We start from the raw sequence: 20,611 nt of genomic DNA, 5'->3' as shown, positions 1-20,611 counted from the left end.
TGTTAGAGAATCAGTGAGAATTTTGGTAGATGAGAGAAAATAACAGGTGCGTCTCTTTCTATGTGGTGTTATTGGTCTTTATCCATAATTAAAGCAAGATATTATTGTTGCAATGTTGAATAAGGACCCCAACGAGCCATTGTTATCAAATCACCTAATACACACACATACAACAGAGGAGGAACAAGCCTATTGGGTTTCTTCATTATTTTATTTGGCGACAGGATGACATTGAAGTTGTCGGCAATGTTCGGAAGGTGGCACCTAAAACTTCACATCAGTTGTAAGTGCATGAAACGTCTAGCACAATGATGCACCGACCCTCGCAATTCAAGGTGAACCTCCACTGTTTACAAGTTACAACCTTCTTCCAGCGTTTCTCCATCGCTAAAGATGTCGCCATTATGTTGATGGGTAAATTGCTTGTTATGGGGTGATTTTCTTCTCATATATGGTTTAAGATTTTGTAAATATTTTAAGATGTTTCTTTGAAATTGAGAAAACTAGTTAAAGAGATGTGAAAACTGGAATGTAATTTCAACTGCAGCGACAGTTGAACAGGGACCGCAAACATTTCAGCAAAACCGCTAGTCTCCCATCGCACCGCTTTTCATGAGACGATGGTATTTTCCTGAGGGGCAGCGATGACACCCAGCAGCAGACATGTGGACAATGGTTTTGTCAGAGCAGTTTTCCCCGGAGCATAAAGATCGGCAGAAAAGTCCGCACGATATTGCCAATAGCCATCTGATTAACTTGAGGTAGATCAACGGTTATGGCAACCGCAACATGTTTTTTCTTGGAGGACCTCCGTATTGCTAACAATGGCCGTATGACTAAATACAGATGCAGGGCTGATTGAAAGCATTGGATGGATGAAGAAGCAAAGTCCACATGAAGCATTTAATGAAACTTACTGTGTTTGGTAAAAGTTGGTAAAGGGTTTAATTTTATTGCTCACAAGACAAGTAATATGTATTGATATGTTTTTTGTTGTTGTTTTTGTCGATTCTGTAATGAAAAAGAGGGAACAAGGGCAGCGTAGAATTACAATGTTCTTTTTGTTGAATATGTATTGTAATATGCAGCACATAGCAGTGCGATAGCAAGTTGAAAAAACTTTTTTTTTACACAGCAGTGTGAATGAAAATGTAATACACAGCACGCAACAGCGCGACTGTAAATTGTTTTTGTTCGTAAGTTAAAAATGGGAATACGTAGTAGCGTAGAAGTGTGAATGCAAGGGTAATGCGCAGCAGCGCGAATGTCTTTTTTTTGTGGTTGTTCATTTGAGAAATGAGTGGGAGCACACAGCAGCGTGAGTATAGTTTCTGTTGGTAAATATGAAAACGCATCACATAGCAGTGCGAATGTAATTGTTGTTCGCTGAAGAAAAATAATACATAGCAGCGTAGAAGAGCAATTTAAGGGAATGCGCAGCGGCACAAGTGAAACGTAATTTTTTTGTGTTGATTGAACTTGAAATGTGAAACGCAGGAGCATGTGAGTAAGCAATGAATGTAATGAAGAGATTTTTACACACAACAGTGTAAACTCTCAAGGAGAGACAGAGTATCCTTTTGTAAATGCACAACAGTGTAGTGTGTTAATTTTTGGAGAAACAGAGTATTGCTCTCTGTCGCAGAGACAGAGTAAATTTTCTTTTGGAACTGGTGTAATCCCTTTGTTGGAGGAAGAAGAAGTTTTTTTTTTGTAACAATTGTTTTATTAATGAATACAAAGTTTGTTTTGTGTGTGTGAATCTCTGTTCTCCAGAAAACAATTTTAGTTTCTGCTGTGTTATACTAGAGCATTGTTCTATTATGTTCAAGTTATTTTGTTTGGAATTACCAGAAATTCCCAACATGGTATCGGAGCTTGTCCAGGCTCTTTGATGGTGTCAAAGAAGCTGAAGGAAGGACTTCTTGCTACAGCAGCTTCTCCACCAGAGTGAAGACTCAGTTAAAAGAATCCAAGGTATTTCTCAAGTTAGTTTTTGTGTTACTGTTGAAGACAGTCAGTTATTTTAAAATCCACAGTCAAGTATTTTGAAGCACAGTTAAGAGTGCAAGAATGGCGAGGTCAAGGAAGAAAGTCTCCAATCCTCCTAAGGATGTGTCTCCCTCTACTACTAAAATAGAAGACAATCAAATTGATGAGGCTCCAAGGCTCAATGGGAACTTTAATATATGGGAAGGAAGAATGAGGACTTTCTTACAATCTCAAGGGATTGAAATTTGGGAATGAGTGATTGATGATAGTAGGATGGATAGAGAATCCAAGGAGTACAATGCAAAAGCAGCAAAGACAATCTTGAATGGGCTACCTGATTCTGTAAAGAAGAATCTAGGAAAATATTCATCAGCAAAGGATATATCGGACAAACTTCATGACCTTCACTCAAAAGGAGATCCTGAACCCATCATAAAAGCTGAAAATGAGAATGATGACATCAAGGCTGAAGCAGACCTAGAAGATGAAAAGAATGAAAAGGACTTTGTAGAAGAACTCCTTGCTCAACTTATGATTGCCATGGAAGATATTAACAATTTGAAAAAGGAAAATGAGGCACTTAAGAAGATAGCTCCAGTTGGTAACCAAGATCAAACAAGGAAGAAAGTTGATGTCATCATGCTTCAAGTACAAGAAAGGGATGAAGAGCTTGCCAAACTTAAGAAGGAATTTCATCAAAGCAAAAGGAAGCATCATGAAGAATTCATATCTATGACAAATCAATTGAATAAAGCAAAGAAGCAGAAAAATACCTTGTCAAGTCAACTTGAACAAAGGCACAAGAGCGTAAACAAACTTGAAGAAGAGATTGGTCAGTACAAGGTAGAGGTCTCCTCCCTTAAGTCTCAATTACAAGAAGGCAGGAAACAGGCACAAGGAGCTGAGAAGAGAATGGAGAGCAGTCAAGTAAAGAATGAAGAAATCTTCAAAATGAAGTTAGATATCATCTCCCTTAAAATAGTAGTAGCTAAAGCTACTTGTAGCAAGGAAGAAACTGAGGAACAACTTGCAAAGAAGAATAATAAGTGTGAAAGATTGGAAGAAGAGATTGTCCTCTTCAAAAAAATGTTGAAGGGATGAACAAAATCATGAAGAGCTCTCAAGCCTTGGATGACATGCTCAGCTATCATAGATGTCCATCTGATAAATCAGGACTCGGGTATGCAGGTGAACCTCAAACAAGAATGAAAATGCTTTAAGCAAAAGAGATGTGAAGAAGCCAGAAATAAATTGTGATGCTCATAGTTCTAGCAAAGGCAAGGAGAAAAATCAAGGCTACAATAGAAGAAATCCTATTCCAAGAAGAAATCTTGCTCCAAGTAGAAAACCAGCTCCAAAAAGAAATGTAGATGATGTCAAAAAGGCAAGAGGCAATGGTTATCATCAAAGGATCTCAAGGCAGAAAGGCTTCAAAAGTACATCAAGGAAATCTCCATCTCCCAGGTACCAAAGTTCATTTTTTGGTTATTGTTATTCTTGTTCAAACTTTGGTCATATGGCAAAACACTGTAAAGCATCTCATAGAGATAGATGTTATAGTCTCCGACAACCTCCAAGAAACAATTTTACAAGAAGAAATCATGAAATCTTATTCATGAACAATGTAGAATGCTTCAAGTGTCATAAGATTGGTCATATGGCACGTGATTGTAACTTAACATGGGCTCTTACACAAGCTAGAACCATGCAAAAGAAGAAAGTTACAAAAGTATGGAGAAGGAAATACAGTTCGAAAGTCCCTTGAGCTCTCCAACCAATTTAAGATTTTTTTTAGAAGACTCTACCAAAAAGAGACGATGCATACAGTTAGGGGGATCCTGTAATTCTTGATCATTATCGCTGAAGCTATTAGTGAACGGGTTCTTATGAAATCCTTGCTGAACTATATTTTTTGATGAAGATCATGTTTCAGGAGCCATTTAATGGGCTTCTAAAAAACAGCCTATTGTAGCATTGTCTACAACAAAGGTAGAATATGTGGCAGCTACAATAGCAACATGTCAAGCATTTTGGATGAGAAGGATGTTAAAGAGTTTAGGCCAAGAGCAAACAAAAAGAACTGTGATTTTTTGTGACAATAGCTCAGCTATTGCATTATCCAAGAATGCTGTGTTTCATAAGAGAACGAAACACATTGACACGAAGTTTCACTACATCAGGGAATTGGTAAACAATGGAGAAATTGTTTTACAACACTGCAGAACTCAGGCGCAGGTTGCAAACATTTTGACCAAGCCATTGGGACAGAAAAAGTTTTGAATTTTTGAGGAAATGTCTGGGTATGACTGATAACCCAGCAGTTGAAATTAAAGGGGAGTGTTGAAATGGTAATTTCCAACTGCAGCGACCATTAAACGATGACCGTAAAACTATTCCAGAAAATCACCAATGTTCATCGCACTGCTTTTCACCGAGCGGTGGTATTTCTTAAATGGTAGCGATTACAATCATCGATTGACACATCGCTGAGTGGTTTTGTTAGAGCAGTTTTCCCCGGAGCATAAAGATCGGCAAGAAGGTCCGTGCGATATAGTCCGATAGCCGTTCGATTGAAACCAAGGTTTGAAACCGTCCGATCGAATCAGAGTTTGCGTACAGGCCTGCAACATGAAATTGACTTGAAGTGAAAGCTTCATTGACCGCCAGCATTTCAATAAAACATTTAATGAAATTAATTGTGTTCGTAAAATGATTGAATTTGTAATGCACAGTAGTGCAGAGATATTACAGCATGAGCGCCATTGTGAAGAGCAGCGCGAGCATAGGGAGCATGCAGCAGCGTGAAGTAAAGTTTTTGTTGTTCATTGTAATGCAAGGGAAGCACGCAGCAGTGCGAAGTGCAGAGATTGAAATGTAATGTTTCTGTTTGTTGAAGAAAACGAAAGGGAGCACGCAGCAGCGTGAATATAATGATTGTTGTTGTCCGTTGAAAAATGTAAGTGAGGCGCAGCAGTGCGATAGCAAGAAAGAGAAGAGATTCTTTTTACGCACACAGTGCAAGAGTAAAAACAAGAAAAAGTGAAATGTTTTTCACACACTAGTGGATGTAAGAAATATTTACACACAACAGTGTAAATTTGTAAGCTGGGACAGAGTAATTGTTCCAGAAGAGACAGCGTAATTTTTTTTTTGTGTGGAACTGAAGCGTCCCTGTTAATCCCTTTGGAAGAGGAAGACCCCTTTTTTTTAACAGACAGTGTATTAATGAATACAAAGTTCTTTTGTGTGTGTTGTTAAAACTCTGTGCTTTGGAATTAATGAATACAAAGTTCTTTTGTGTGTGTTGTTAAAACTCTGTGCTTTGGAAACAAATTTTTGATCCAGTGGTAAAAACAGAGTATTATTCTCTATTCAGTTAATTTTGTTTGAAATTATCAGAAATTCCCAACAAAAACTATCAAATTTAATAAGTGAGTCTATTTTGAAATTCCAACCCTAAATACAACTACCTCATTGCACTTTAGAAGAAGACAAATGCAAACATGTATCGAAATTGCAGCGTCTAGGATATCCAACAATTTATGTGGTAGCCCTTCGCTCGGAATCGTGAGATATTATTTAAATAAAAGATTAAAAAAAAACCAATATAATTAAAAGTAACATTTTTTTATTGCTTAAGTTTAACTTCATAGGCATCTGGCAGGAGTGAAAGTCTGCTCCCTTACGGACCACCAGCGGGTTATTTCAAGTGGCGTGGTTTTCCTTGATAACAGTGATGTGTCAACTGACATTCGCGGATAGCAGCCAGAGATGGCTGTCCTCACTGTTGGTTTGACAAACTGAGTTTGATAGGTTTTTCCACCTTTTGAAAAAAAAAAAAAAAGAAAGAAAAAGAAAAAAGAAGAAAAAGAAAGTTTAACTTCATAGATCAGTTGTAAGATGTCCTAACCCCTCTGGAAAAACTATGACGTGTTAAATTTTTAACCCTACTTCCACCAATTCAAAGTGCAACAAATCCTCTCCACTGCTACTGGGATGAGTCCCGCGTTCCAGGAATGAAAGACGCACATGCAATTTAATATCGCTATTTTGATAATCTATTAAATGCGGGAAGACCTCCCTATCTTGACTATTGGTGAAGTCTGACGTCGCATAGACAATTTGACGCCATAAATTAAACCAACTGTTAATACGTTATCACCACAGGCTCAAAATAACCAGCCTGTCAATAGGCCATAAATGCTTGTGGTTGGATCACTGGCATGTTAACTACCAGCCACTAAATATTTATGGCCTAGAGACAAATTGGTTATTTGTCGCCACCTCCCCAACCTTCTTCAGTCCGCGTGTTAATTCAAACTCAGGGTGCAAAGAGCAGCACTAGCTGAGATCGTTATAATCATGGAAACTTTCGTTTCTATATTTGATTCTCATTATTTTTATAATGAAATAATTTTCTTAAGAAATTAAATCAAATATATATATAATGTTTTATTATTATAGGTCTGGACTTTTTTTAGTTAAATCCAATTTTTTTTTTTTTCCTTATCACGAGTTTTGTGATGAATTTTTTTGGGGGCTATTTTTAATTGTATATATAAATTTAAAATTTATATGATATAGAATTTTCACGAAATTTTCTCTGAATTGTACTAGATTGTGAAAATTTTAGACGGAAAAATATGCCCAGAAATGCTTCGAAACGAAAAAAGTTACATCATCGGTTCAATGTGAACACTCTGCCATTATCGAAACCGATAAGTTTCAATTGCTTTGTCGAACATGGTTTATGTTACATCATCGGAGCAATTTGAACACTCCGCCATTGCCGACAACTATAAGTTTCAGTTTGTTTGCGAAATGGTAGGTTCAGCATGAATCTATGTTACCAGAAACGAGAAACGAAACGAGAAATGACAATATTACAAGAAACGGAGTTTGGAGGTTTCACACTCAAGAAAGGAGGAGAGAAAAAATGAAAATAAAAATAAAAAATGCAGAGTTAGTTTTAATTTTCAATATAGTTTCAACTAAATTTCCAGTCCAAATTTTATTAAAACATTAAATAATTTGAATACCAAATTGATGCTGAGCAAATTGACTATTAAATATATACATTCTTATGCCTATCAATTAAGTGTATACATTCTTATGCATTTTGCGGCTTCTGCTAAATATTGTTTCCTTAAAAAAAATCCAAATAATTATACATATATATATATATATATATATAGATAACTGTAAGCAATAAATAGAATTTACAATTAAATGTGAACTTTTTGAGCCATATATAGAATAGTGTTTAAACAATGAATTTTAACAATATACATGTTAAAGGAAAACAAATCAACTAAAAAAAACAATAGTACAAAAATGATCAACTCTCTGTATGCTTGGTATAAGTCTCTAAATTATTAAATAAATACATGCATGAAATCTACAATAAAGAGTGAAAATACAAGGCTGAGAACTACCTGCAAAAGAGCGAACTACCACCTATAAAAGATTTCCCATAAAATATATGCACGAGTTAATTAAAATGACCATTTTTTAATGACCGTAGAAAACGGCGTTTCCGTCTGTTCTCGTTTCTTACACGTTTTTTACGGGGAACGGTGGCAACCGTTCCGTTTCTGGTATGAATTTTGTCAGAGATATAACCTGATCGGATGATGCCTTACACATTGTCATGGTCCGCGGAATTCTGCTGAACAACAGTTAACGGATCCAACTTCCTCGCCCATGTGAACGCTAGGCAGTAGGCAGTGAACAGAATACCCAGAAACGAGTGTTTGTTTTGAGCTTTATTTCTAATGGTGCCAATCGGTGGTTACATTGTCTAATGGTGCCAATCGGTGATTACGGTGTTAGTTGCCGTTTCAATTAAGGCATACGAATGTGATTTAGAGTCCCAATCTAGCTGTTCTATGTTTTTGGAGATTTTGTTGCCATATATTCTGGGAAATTAGGCGTTCCAGATAGGAAAACGTATTCTATTGCACATGCATTGAAAATCAATATAAATTTGAATTATTCTTCGTTTTGTTGTACCTGCATTGAACGTAAATATAAATTTGAATTATTCTTCGTGGTCTGAAACCGAGTTATGGTTTCTTGGTTGCCCGTACTCTTCTAGAGAGTGTTCATTACTAAGTAGACGGTATCATTTTATTCAGAGGTTTTTGTGTTGGTTAGTCATCTTCTTGTGTTTTGAGAGTCACTTATCCAAATTTTGTTCTTTCATAGGGTTTTAGCAGTTGGTCAATAAAACCTAATCGTAGCTTATTGCTTAGAATAAGGATATGATAGTTGGGAATATGGGAAGACACATGTTTGGTCTTTTAAAAAACGAAATGAGGGTTTTTTTTAATGCCCGTTGAAAGGAAAATGAACACGAGATATTGATCATGATGATACAGTTGCTTTGTCTGCTGATCAGAATAACAGTATGTTTGAATTTAGACAATGTACCTGAAACATAAAGAAGTTGCTGTCTTAAGTTGCTGTCTTAAATGGTTTTAGAAACAGCAAGATTGGGATGAGCAGCGGCTACATAAAAAACAATATGCATATAATAAGTTGCTGTCTTCAATGGTTTCCTAAACAACAAGTTTAGGATGAGCAATGGCTACATAAAATACAATATGCATATATCCAATGCATGGACATTATTCAAATTTTATATGGGAAGATTAGAGTTGAATATTATTGATTTTTATGTTATTAAAAGGTTTTTTTTATATGTAGGGAATGGATTCTACTTCAATATAATGAATGTTATTTGGGTTATTCAAAATTATGAGGAATTTCGTTGGTTGAGATTAATATTTATGAATATGGTTATAGTTCAATGACTTACTCTATGCGGTTAATTCCTAAAATGATATCATATGATACATTCAAAGCCATCAATGCTTCAATGGTTAAATTTCCATTTACCAAAATGAAAATTAAAACTTCATGGCATAGAAGCATCCATTTCAAACACCAAATAAAACACAATATACATCAAATTTATATCCTACTAAAGTTGAAACACATAAAATAATAAAAAAAAGCATAATGAGTGTAACCACATTAGTAAATGCAATTGTTGCAAGTGGATGTGTCATTTTCACTCTTTTACAATGTCAATTTGCATTTTTTATTGGATGCCATTTGAAATTTGTCATTTCCTCATGATCTCATTTGTTATTGTATAATTTGCATGGTTATTTCATAATTTTATTAAGTAAATGTGACAAGTTAACATGGATTTATAGATGGAAGGTAATTAATATTTGAAATTCCATCTATTGGTGTGAAATGAGACAAGGAGAACATCTTCCATTAATGACTATAAGATAACTAGCATAGCCTTATAAATTAAATGGTTGGTAAAAACATACAAGCATGAAAAAGAACTTACTTCATAACGGATCTAATATTTCCAAAATTAAAAAAGATTATGAAAATTAAATAACTTATAACTTTATTATTATTATTATTATTATTATTTATAAAAATAATCAATACATATGTTAAACATGTATACATTCAAAAAAGACAAAAATAAATAAAATGAAACATTAACATAGCCTCTTGTTCTAAGGATAAGTAAAGATATAAAGTAAGCATAAGTAAAAAGATAAAGTCATCGTGAACCCTCTTCTTAAGCATAAGTAAAGAGACAAAGTCATCATGAGCCCTTGACTCAAGTGAAAGTATAGAGAAAAAATCACCATGCCACAATAGGAAGTGTAATATGGGGAAAATGTCATTGTAGCTTTTTGGGATTTAACCCCAATCAATGAAAATATCCTCAAATTTTGGATTTAGATAACAAGTCATCATGTTATTTGCATTGTAGCTAAGTTATAAAAATAGACACCATAAACACTATGAAAAATAAAAATTTCCCCAGGCATAAGAAAAAATATAAGTCATTTTAGGTCACTTTTTGAACCATGAACAAAGAAAGGTCACCATGATAATAGGAAGGAGTTCAATTTAGAGTAAATGTCATGACAACATTTTTTAGTCAAATACTAATTAATGACAATAGGCCCGAACTTTAGAATTAGATAACAAGTCATGTTATTTGGGCTCTCCAACATGTTCCACATCTACGATGATTGAATTCAATAAATCCTCATTGTTGGAGATAAATATGTTTTTTCAATCAAAAGGGAACTTATCATTCCACTTCTCAAGCTAGGGTCACAACTAGAAAGCTCATTCTTGCGACAATTAGATCCTTGTGCTTGAATTAACATTTTAAGTTAAGAAGCCACAGAAATTAATGTTGGAAACATGTCATTCATTTCTCACATTTGGGGTATCTATCAACCTCAACCTTTATTAAAACCAAACCCAAGCCATCATATCCCTAGCTCAAATGGTTTTTTACCCTTAAAAGTCACAAGCATAAAAGCAAGAAACTTTCCATTTCATTACTCTAGTTAAGATGACTAGTATGATCAACTTTTATGATGGTCAAATCCCCACAATCATTACAATACACAAATAGATTTTTAAAATTGAAATTTGTAAATGAAAATATTGGAAGCTTTCCATTTCAATGCTCAAGATGGGATGTTTAATAGGCTCAACTTTTGTGATGTTTGGATTTCAATTTTCATTGGAAAAAACATGGAAACTATTATCTGACTACTCAAACTAGGGTAGCTAGCAAATTTAATATTGTAATTTTTTATCATAAACGTTATTGTGAGATTGCAATGGATTTTAAGCCTCAGAAGTTCAAGTGGTAGAATTGAAAACGTGCCATTATATTGCCTACATTGAGTTTCGAACAAGCTCAACATCTAGGGTATGATTTTGCACATCATTTTTAGGTCTAAATAGATTTTTTGCATGAGAATTTGAAATTAGACACTTATTGTTTCATTACTCATGATAAGATTTGTAACAAGCTCGACTTTTGTGAAGATTGGATATCAACTATCACTTACAAGTTTAAGTATATTTTCAACATCAAAAGTAGTAAGTGCGAAAGTTGTAATCTTGTCACTGTATTGCTCAAGATAGGGTGGCTAATAAAGTCAACGTCTATGTTGAAGTCCCAACCACTATTGCTCTAGATGAGATAGTTAATAAGGTCAACCTCTATGTATTGAAGTCCCAATCACTATTAGTAAGCTTATATGATTTTTGGAATAGCTAGCTTTTTCTCATCTTCTTTATTTTTTTAAACTTACAAAAATTAGATATAATTAAACCTTTGCATCCGATAACAATCTATAACTCAATATGAGATATATCATTACTTCAAACTATATTAAAAAAATACTTATTTTTAAAATTATTTAAAAAAAATAATGCGAATTTTAAAACAAATTTAAATTTATATTAATCAGCCAAATTTAAATCAAACCACTTTAAATTCATACTAATGCAATGGGCTCTAGACATCTCAATTCCTGGAATAGACTTGGTCATTTGGTAATGAAAATACCATGAATCATTCCTTATTGTCTCCCACTTATTTCCAACATCTTTGGTCAGGACATAATTGTTTATTCTCCACCTCCTACATATCGAAATTGAACCTACGCCATCCTAAATCTGTAAGTCCTCAAAAATGTAAAGCCTACATTAAAAAAATTCAAATATTAAAGATATAAAGCAACTGAGAATCATTGCTTGAACTCGTGAACAAAATGGAAAGCCTACATTAAAAAAATTCAAATATTAAAGATAAAAAGCGACTGAGAATCATTGCTTGAACTCGTGAACAATGAACAATGAACAATGGAGATATTATGATTAATTGTCGTTTTTAATTTAAAAATGAATTAACATGCTCAGAAAGCAACATTATTGTTTAAATAAGTTCCAAGTATACGTCTCCCCCAAATAAGCTAAATTTTGATTCTGAGCACAATGTTGTTCAAACATTTTTCTAATGGAGGAGGTTGTAATTATACTGCTAAGTTCATTTACAATTTAAGAAGAATATATGTATATATATATATATATATAATTATAATTTAATTATATAGTTATTAATTATTCTAATCTTAAATCTATCTCGTATGGAGACATATCAAATCTTTTTATGTGGCAATTTTTGAAAATACAAAGTGAAAATGGAAATTAAATTTTATATGTTCTTAGGCCGATCACCTTTATCGGATCCAAAAAGATCTAAAGTTAAAAATAATTTAAAATTATTTAATAAAATAAAAGTAGGAATTTAAAATTTTATGTTAAATATAGAAACTAAAATTGTAGATTAAAGTAAGATTGATTTATTTATTTATTTTTAATTATAAGTTTTATATAGAGTGGGATTAATATTAATATATGATGGAAAGATGATATAGTACAATAATAATATATTGTTACATAATTATTTGGAGACTATAGTTTAGGGTCAATCTTAATATTGAATGGAAAAATAACCAATATCAAATAATCTTAATGTTGAATGGAAAAATGACAAATCTCAAATAATCTCCTATATAAAATGATATCATGATAATTATATAAAATTAGATTAAATTTAAACATACATTAAAAAAATAGTTGTCTTTAGTGTGATTTTTTGGATTTTTTGGTGCTTGAATTTGGTGGAAAAATTTGGAGTTGTCTTTAATGTGATTTTTTGGATTTTCTGGTGCCTAAATTTGGTGGAAAAATCTGAGGTGAAATCTTGATTTGTGTTATTTAAATTCATTTTTTTTATTGTATATATGGATGCAGCACCCTGAAAATCCCCTAGGGCACTTCGATTGTGTAGGGATTACCCATGAAACTTGTGATTTCTCTAAATTTCTAGCAAATTTCAGAGAAATTAAAACAAAAAAACCCACCAAAAAAACTTCCAACAAATCTCACTAATAACAACTCATTAAAAAATATATATTCCTACCATTAATTCCCACTTTCAATTTCGACTATAAAATTTAAAATTAAAATTAATATAACTAAAACCGTATAGACCGCATCTCATAGATAAAAATAATGATATTCTTATATCAACCTGATTTATAAAATTTTAAATACATAAATATAATATTTTTTATATTTGCTAATATAATCTCTTCGACAAAAGTAATTGTTCATGACAAGTTCCTATCACTTGCTAGCGTTCGATTACGGCCGTCTAACTAATATATTATCTTCAATAAAAATAATTGTTCATGACAATTTCCTGTCGCTGGCTAGCTTTCGATTACGGCAGTCTAACTACCGGATGGTTTGTGGAGCATTGTTTATAATATATAGCGGGTCCAATGTGAACACTGCTGCGCCATTGCCGACAAGGAAAAGTTTAAATTTGTTTTTTAATGCGGTCAGTTATACAACCTGATCGGAATACGGCGGACACATTACTGCGGTCTCCGGGAACCCTTCTGATCAACACTTCACAGAGGTGGCCTCCCCACCATGTGAACGCTCGGCAGTACGCGGTGACCTAGTGCCCTTCGACAACGCATCTGGGTGTGAAGTATATACTACAAACAGGCTGCCTCACACAAACCAAACGTAGCAGGAATTACATTATGTATCCGACTTGACAGCACAAGAGTTGTTCGTTACATTACAATACTTTGTCGTGAACAGGAATTTTCCAGAGCAATGGAGTTTATGTTAAATGCCGGAGGAGATTCCATTTCTATGCCCTTTTGTTGAACAACAGCTTGGGACCTCCAGATCCGTCTGCCCCGCCCTTTGGAATGCACTGCCCGATCAGCAGTTCTCAGTTGCTTGATGCCTCTGCGCAATTTCACCAGAAGCCGGCAGGAAACGACAATAGCCACGGAGAAGCGCAGAGCTTCCTGATATCAAGCAACGGCTCGCAGGATTTTCGACGTCGACACGTCTCCGCGACCATGTCCACCAATTCCAAGCTTGCAGAAGCCACGCCAGTGACAACCACGGAACCACGGCCTCCTCAATCCGGAGATCTAAGCAACTCGGCGAGTCTGTCTGTAAATCCCGGACGAACTGCCAAGGTGGGCAAGAAACGATCCAGGGCTTCCAGGAGAGCGCCGACGACGCTGCTGAACACCGACACTTCGAATTTCAGGGCCATGGTGCAGCGATTCACCGGTATTCCCGAAATCCCCTTTGGATATTCAGCCGTGAACCCTACTTTCTCTGCACATGTAACCCAGCAGGGCTGGCAGCCATTGGGCAAGCTCTTAGCTTATAAGGCAGTACTTGACCTGAATATGAACTCAGTGTCCCACCTCCATTCTACCACGGACAGTTATTGTCCTCAACTGTATAATCGCAATACGTATATTCATTTCCAGTCTCTCCATGATAACATAAACACCAGTGGTCCAAAATATCCTCAAGGGCTAGACGGTGCAGGACTTATCAATTCTGGATCCGTGTTTCCTACCCAGCTATAACGTCTTCATCGAACAGAAGGCCTGCGGCTCGCCTACCTTATCTAACCACTGCTTCAGTTCTCCATTTCTGAACTGGAGGTTCGACTATTGTTTTCTAGTTTCATCTAATGGGGACGACTGTTTGCTGCAGTGTTGGTTGCTGTTTCAATGAATGTATATGAGTATACGAATATGATTAGATTGCTTATATGTTGCTTAGTTCCACGGATGTGGTCGATTAAAGCGAAACCGTGCCATTCACATCTCCATTAGCCAGATTTTGGTTTCTGTTTAATGTGTTTTCATTTGGGTAATCCAAAATAGCTGCATCTTCCATGGAAGTGAATAGAAATCTGAATTAGTCTTCGTTTTCTGAGACTCTGTTATGGTTTCTTGGTTACCAGAGCTCCAGTCGCCCACTGTTCGTTACTAAGCAGATAGTATTAATTTCTTCAGCGCCTTTTATGTTGATTTATGATTGTCTCGTGTTTTTAGATTTACTTATCTCAATTTGATCTTCCTAGGGTTTTAGCAATTGGTCATTAACAGTAGCTTATAACAAAGCTTCAGGATTCAGTCTATTCAAAATCTAAATATGATATTTCTTTGGGTGCTTGTTAAAGACAACCGATCATGAAATATTCAATCAGAGATGTTGATACAGTTGCTTTATCATTCAACCGCCAATTATGAAATATTCAATCAGTGATGTGTTGATAAGTTGCTTTGTGTGCTGATAATAGGTGTAATGGTACTCTGTCATTAATGTTTGAAGTCGTACAATATATCTGATACATAAAGAAGTTCCTGGGCCGCAGTCTAACTCGACTGTTTTTTCTTAAAAATAAGGAAAATTCGGACAATATTTTGATAAATTGCTGTAAAGATTTTTGTAAATCTAACTTAAATTCGTTAAATTTCAAGATTTTAGATATTTGAAAAATTTTTAATGATGCTGAATCTATAACAACTTTCAAAAACATCATTTAAACTATACTCTTGCAAGATTGGTTAAAAGTGCTTTATCCAGATTCCAACAAAAGTGCCTCGATAGACCGTTGCTGGTGGCTACGGCAAATACAGTATTGATCTAAGAGCTTAACATTATTAGGTTTTTTTTTAATATAAAGTTCTTTATATGTCGTGAAAGGGCCTGAGATCGAACCTCTGTCGACATGACCGAGTTGTGACCTGTAGTAACCTTATTTGTTAGTTAGAGGCTGCCTTCTTTCCTAGCTAGGTCTCAATACTTTTAAATAAATAAGGTTCAAACTCGATTTGTGCTCAGAGGCTTCCGTGGATTATTAAATTGAATATTCTATTTTGCAGAGAAAATGTCATGAAATCAATTACCAAGGAAATTTCTTCGTGAGACATTTCACATTCATACAATCTAATCGAATCAGCTTCGTTTGCTAGTTCGGTTACTCTTTGGTGGGAAGGAACAAACATAACCATGACTGAAACTCATGTGATTATAGGGGTAGGCTTCGGTGGGAAGCAACAGACATAACCGTATCATCGACGGAGAGAGTTATAATTTTGTAACTTTAATTTTAACATACCAACAAGTCAAAGTGTAGAGATTCTCTTGGTGTTCAATAATGCATATTTACATTGGAATTGTAATATGTAAATAAAGAACATAGATTTTTGAATGCAACTGTGACTCATAGTGTAGAGCCTTATAGAGAAAACTAGGTTATCAAGACTGAAACATCTCACTTTTGTCAAGAAAATTTTACACTAAAACAAAAATTCGCAATTTCAAAATATACAAAAATAATTAAAATAATTGATTATATTTTTTATTTTTAAGATTTCTTCCTTTTCAAATATATCAATGGTTAGGAATTTTAAATTAATTTTTGTTTATTAAAATTTATATGGGATATTCAATTTTAATGGTTAGGAATTTTAAATTAATTTATGTTTACTAAAATTTGTATGGGATATTCCATTTTAATGGTCAAGAATTTTAATTTAATTTATGTTTACTAAAATTTATATGGGATATTCAATTTTAATGGTTAGGAATTTTAAAATAATTTATGTTTACTAAAATTCATATAGGATATTCAATTTTAATGGTTAGGAATTTTAAATTAATTTATGTTCCCTAAAATTTATATAGGATATTCAATTTTAAGAAAGTAAGAAATTAGTTAGAATTTTTTATTTTTTATTATTTTTATATTCAATAGAAATCAGATTTTTTTTTAGATTACTAGAATGTCATTCATCAAAACCTCAACACTGTCCATAGTATGACAAATATTTTGAAAATTAGATGGAATGTGAGTTTAAGATAGACAATCTAAGAGAGTGATTTTCATCTTCAACCATCTTAGGATCACACAGGTGGCATTCATCCCATGGTGTTTGCGGAATTGACCAATGCCCACTTTCACTATAAAGCTCATGAGAATTAGATCTAATCTTTGCAACATTGATTTTCTTAACACTTATCCACACAAAGAAATTTTTGTTTTCAAGATTGGGGTTGATCACTTCCTTATAATATCTTAGTTTCCTTTTTTCGCTCTAGCTCTTTACCTCCTTACATTTTCTCTTTAAATTTGGAACTAATAATATTTTTAATCTACAAGATGATCTCTTTTATTCACCGATGATCTAGCCATGATTGTGCCTTATGTCACCCTTGCTTTAGTCAAAGTTGGGTGTTTTGGCTAGAGTTAGAAGCATTTTTATGAAACCCCTTGGCATCCATGTTGTATAACTTCTTCTTCTTCTACATAACATATCTGTTCATAACCATGCTTTCAATGCGGGGAAGACTTGCTTCAATCATGAGGATACATTAGGGAGTATTTCGTTTAATATCTAGGTGGTAGGCTATACATTGTTTTATGATTTGTTGAATCTTCCCCCACGATTCTCTGGATAAGTTGTGATCCAAACCTCCATCCATATAAAAAGATAGGAGTGACAAGAGTCTTAAAGAGAAGCCTCCTTTTATCCCAAATCCAAAGGCTTGTCATCTTACAATTGTCTTCAACCCAATAGTAAGCTTTCCAACATCCATTTTGCCTTTTCTCAATGTTATAATTCTAGTTGAGCTAATGATGGATGTCAATTCCCAGATATTTGTATGAAGGAGTTGTTGTCATAAATTAAATCATCATAAGTGATCTTTTCAAAACTTTATATTATTTATTCTATGAAGGAATTAAAAAAATACATTTTACAACTAATAGTAAAGATTTTATAAATCTAACCCAGATGCAGGTGACAACCATGATAGTTATGACGATTAGATGGTCTGGCGGCGAGGGGACTGGACACATGGCCGCTTGCGTTCCCTCCCATGCCAGCCTGCAACAAATTCACGGCGGCCTGCAAATTGCATTAAATGGGTACTCTGGCCGAGAACTACCCATTATTCGCACAGCTATGGATGCCCCAAAATTTATTCATGCTCCCCCCCCCCCCCCCCAACCTACTCCATAGCATATGCCCTCCTCAAGCAGTGCAACCCTGTTCTCGAACTGTTACTGGAAGCCGATGCTAGTTGCTCAGTTGTGTAGACCTTGGTAACGGGAATCATTTCTCCCAAACAAGGCTCTGCAATTTGACTCCAGCTCAGAACTCCCTCTCTCATCCTCTGCCCAACCATTCAGCCAATTTCTCCACTGATAGCTCTGCTTCGAACATTGCCATGGCTCGCATCTGTCACCAAATGCATAGCAGAAGAGGAGGTAGTCGTGGTGGTGGCATCCGCACTCCTACAATGCCCAGCCCAGACTCTGCTTCCCCCTCCCCTTCCCCTGACATCCATAATCCTTCTGGCACCTTCTTGGGTAGGTACCCTGATACCCGCAGTGGTCGAGGACGCGCTCTGCTCCAGGGGGCTAGTCGGAGAAACGCTGCCGTCCATACAGCCTCCTTTCCCCTCCCCCCTCACCCTGCTCCTCACTCAACTCAATTTCGCTTTCGCAGCACCCTGAATCGGCCCATAATCACAACCACTATCACCATCATTTTTTCTGAGGAAATTGAACCTCAAGATGCTTCTCTAGAGAGAAATAAGGCACAACAGCGGGCTGCCCACAGGCTCAAGAGTGCCCGCGACCCTGGTAATCAATTGCTAGACGAGGGGGTTACCACCCTGCTTGGCAAGGAGACGGGTGGCAGTCAACATGCTGCAGAAGGCAGAATTGAAGACACAGAGACTCTAGGAAGCCGAATGGGAGACACGTTCCACCTGCATGTAGCTGCTGGCAGCTCCGCTGGCCTTCCTCCTGCTCATGGACCTCAGGCTGGCGTGTCAACAGAGGAGGATGATTGGTACCAATACGCATGTCACATCGAGGAGGAGTCGGCCCCAGACGACTTATAGAAGTGACACTTGGCAGCCAGGTGTCGCCTCCTGCGAGCTGGGTGTTTATTCTGCTGCTTGGTTATTTTTTGAAATTTTTTTGTTATGTTTGAACTTTCCTGGTCATCTTCTACCATGATTGAAGCTTTTTGGTTTAAAACTGATAACCCATGTGTGGGTTCTTTTTGCCTTAATGGACTGGTTTCCCCATCGATGGGGCAGTCGGGTTCTTTCTGATAACGGATGTTCAGTACTGCTGAGGCTTGAGCCTCATTGTAATTATATTTTTGTTTCATATTAATAGAATAGCTTTACTTAGTAAAAAAAAAAAATTTATAAATCTATAATAAGTATCATAAAGAAAAAAAATATAAGACATTTGGGAAAGGACAGAATGTTGAGCTTAGTCTCTACACTTGGGTTGGAATTAAAGATCAATAGAAAGTATAAAGGGTTTTATACCCTTTGCCAAATTGTAATAAGGAAAGAGTTGAACTCTATACAATAATTATTCTTAACTTGGAGAAACCTAGACCTTAGTGTGGAATATGCAGTGACCTAGAACTCCTACACAATGTCCTAACAATTATAATGTTTCATCAATGAAGAAGAGGATGATCTCCTCTAGTTCACAAATACCTTGTGTGGATATGAATGTAGACTCGGTTATAACTCTATCGCCTTTGAAATATTTGACGAGTCCTCATGTTAGTGATGGAAAGAACTTTAGAATTATGGATGCCCTATTAAAGCTAAAATATTTATGTGGCTTTTGCTTAAAAATAGAAACCTAACATATTCAAAAGAGAAACTATGAGGGCCCTAGAAGATGTAGCTTACGTGAATAATATATTGAAACAAGCGTACATCACACCCTTTTTTGTCCCTTTACAAACTGGGTTGATCGAAATTGAAGGAATTACAAGGTTGAAATGAATTACAAGGAGACTCAATAAAGAAGACCTTAAGGAATTGGCATAAGGACAATAAAAAATTTTAAAACCTTGACCCTCAACAAACCATGGGGAGTCTAGATTACAAGAAGACCAAAAATATTTGAATGGAGGGAGATAGTCTTCCCTTTAAATGTGTAACCCAATTTTTGAATATGATAAGCAAATGCCGTCAATTTTGACAAGTCCCTCAGTGTGCTCAGAATTCAAACATGATTATTGGTAACTAGATCTAGTTCTAATAATTTTCTAATTAAAGTTATTGTGAGATGTTTCTTTGGGATACATAGCACGTGATATTTATGAATAAATGTTTTTGAAGAGAAAATGTAGTCCATAATTAGGTTGGTTCAAAATATTAATGCATTATCCCATGGATGCATCCAAAAAAACATCTCATCTATACTTAAAGCCCTTAGGCCCTTTTTCATAGAGCATCTTAGGGAGGTAAACACACAGGGAAGTAAGGAGAGTAATTTTCCTTTACCCATAGAGTAGTAAGGGAAGTGATTTTCCTTTCTCAAAATCATACCCTTACCTTAATTGTCAAACAACAAGACTGAAATCATAACACTAAAATTGCAACTACTACTTGCTATTGAGAGATGAGTCACTTATGTTCAAGTCCTACATAATTTCCTCCTTGCGACTCAATGGGTGAATGGAGATGTCGATCATATAAATTTTTTGTTACAACCCCTCTATTAACACATCAAAATATTGCAATCTTACATTACTTACATCGCTTTTTCTCATGTCTATAAGAAAAATAATAAGAAAGTTGATATGTTACCCATGGATAGCCTTGAATTGCAAGAAGGAATTAGGGACATCACATAATCAGAAAGGGGGCATATTTCCTTTTATCTTCATGATCCTCAGTTTTAAGAATATGTCTAGGAAACATTTATGAAACACTCCTTCTTGGTGATAACCTATACATTTTTAGGGTGTTTTAGGAAACAAATGTTGGTTTATGAAGTTTGTTTATGAATTTTGTTTGAATAGCGATGTTTATA

At 35.1% G+C, this 20,611-nt stretch overlaps 1 protein-coding gene across 1 annotated transcript; it reads left to right on the top strand.

Moving 5' to 3' along the window:
• The first annotated feature begins 13,384 nt into the window (after window positions 1-13,384).
• On the top strand, window positions 13,385-14,543 carry LOC149236902 (VQ motif-containing protein 22-like). Its single transcript, XM_089461661.1, has one exon. The coding sequence runs from the start codon at window positions 13,638-13,640 to the stop codon at window positions 14,319-14,321; it is 684 nt and encodes a 227-aa protein (XP_089317787.1). The 5' UTR covers window positions 13,385-13,637; the 3' UTR covers window positions 14,322-14,543.
• Window positions 14,544-20,611: the final 6,068 nt, after the last annotated feature.

This window comes from Pinus tabuliformis, chromosome 8 (assembly GCF_031772625.1).
Source record: "Pinus tabuliformis cultivar Carrire ecotype Pingquan chromosome 8, CPIR1, whole genome shotgun sequence".
NCBI lineage: Eukaryota > Viridiplantae > Streptophyta > Pinopsida > Pinales > Pinaceae > Pinus > Pinus tabuliformis.
Note: the sequence above shows the minus strand (reverse complement) of the source record. Positions and strands in the feature narration are given on the sequence as shown.

Bases quoted from the DNA above. Each gene is read 5' to 3' on its own strand.
- LOC149236902 (XM_089461661.1), top strand. From the start codon at position 13,638: ATGCACTGCCCGATCAGCAGTTCTCAGTTGCTTGATGCCTCTGCGCAA.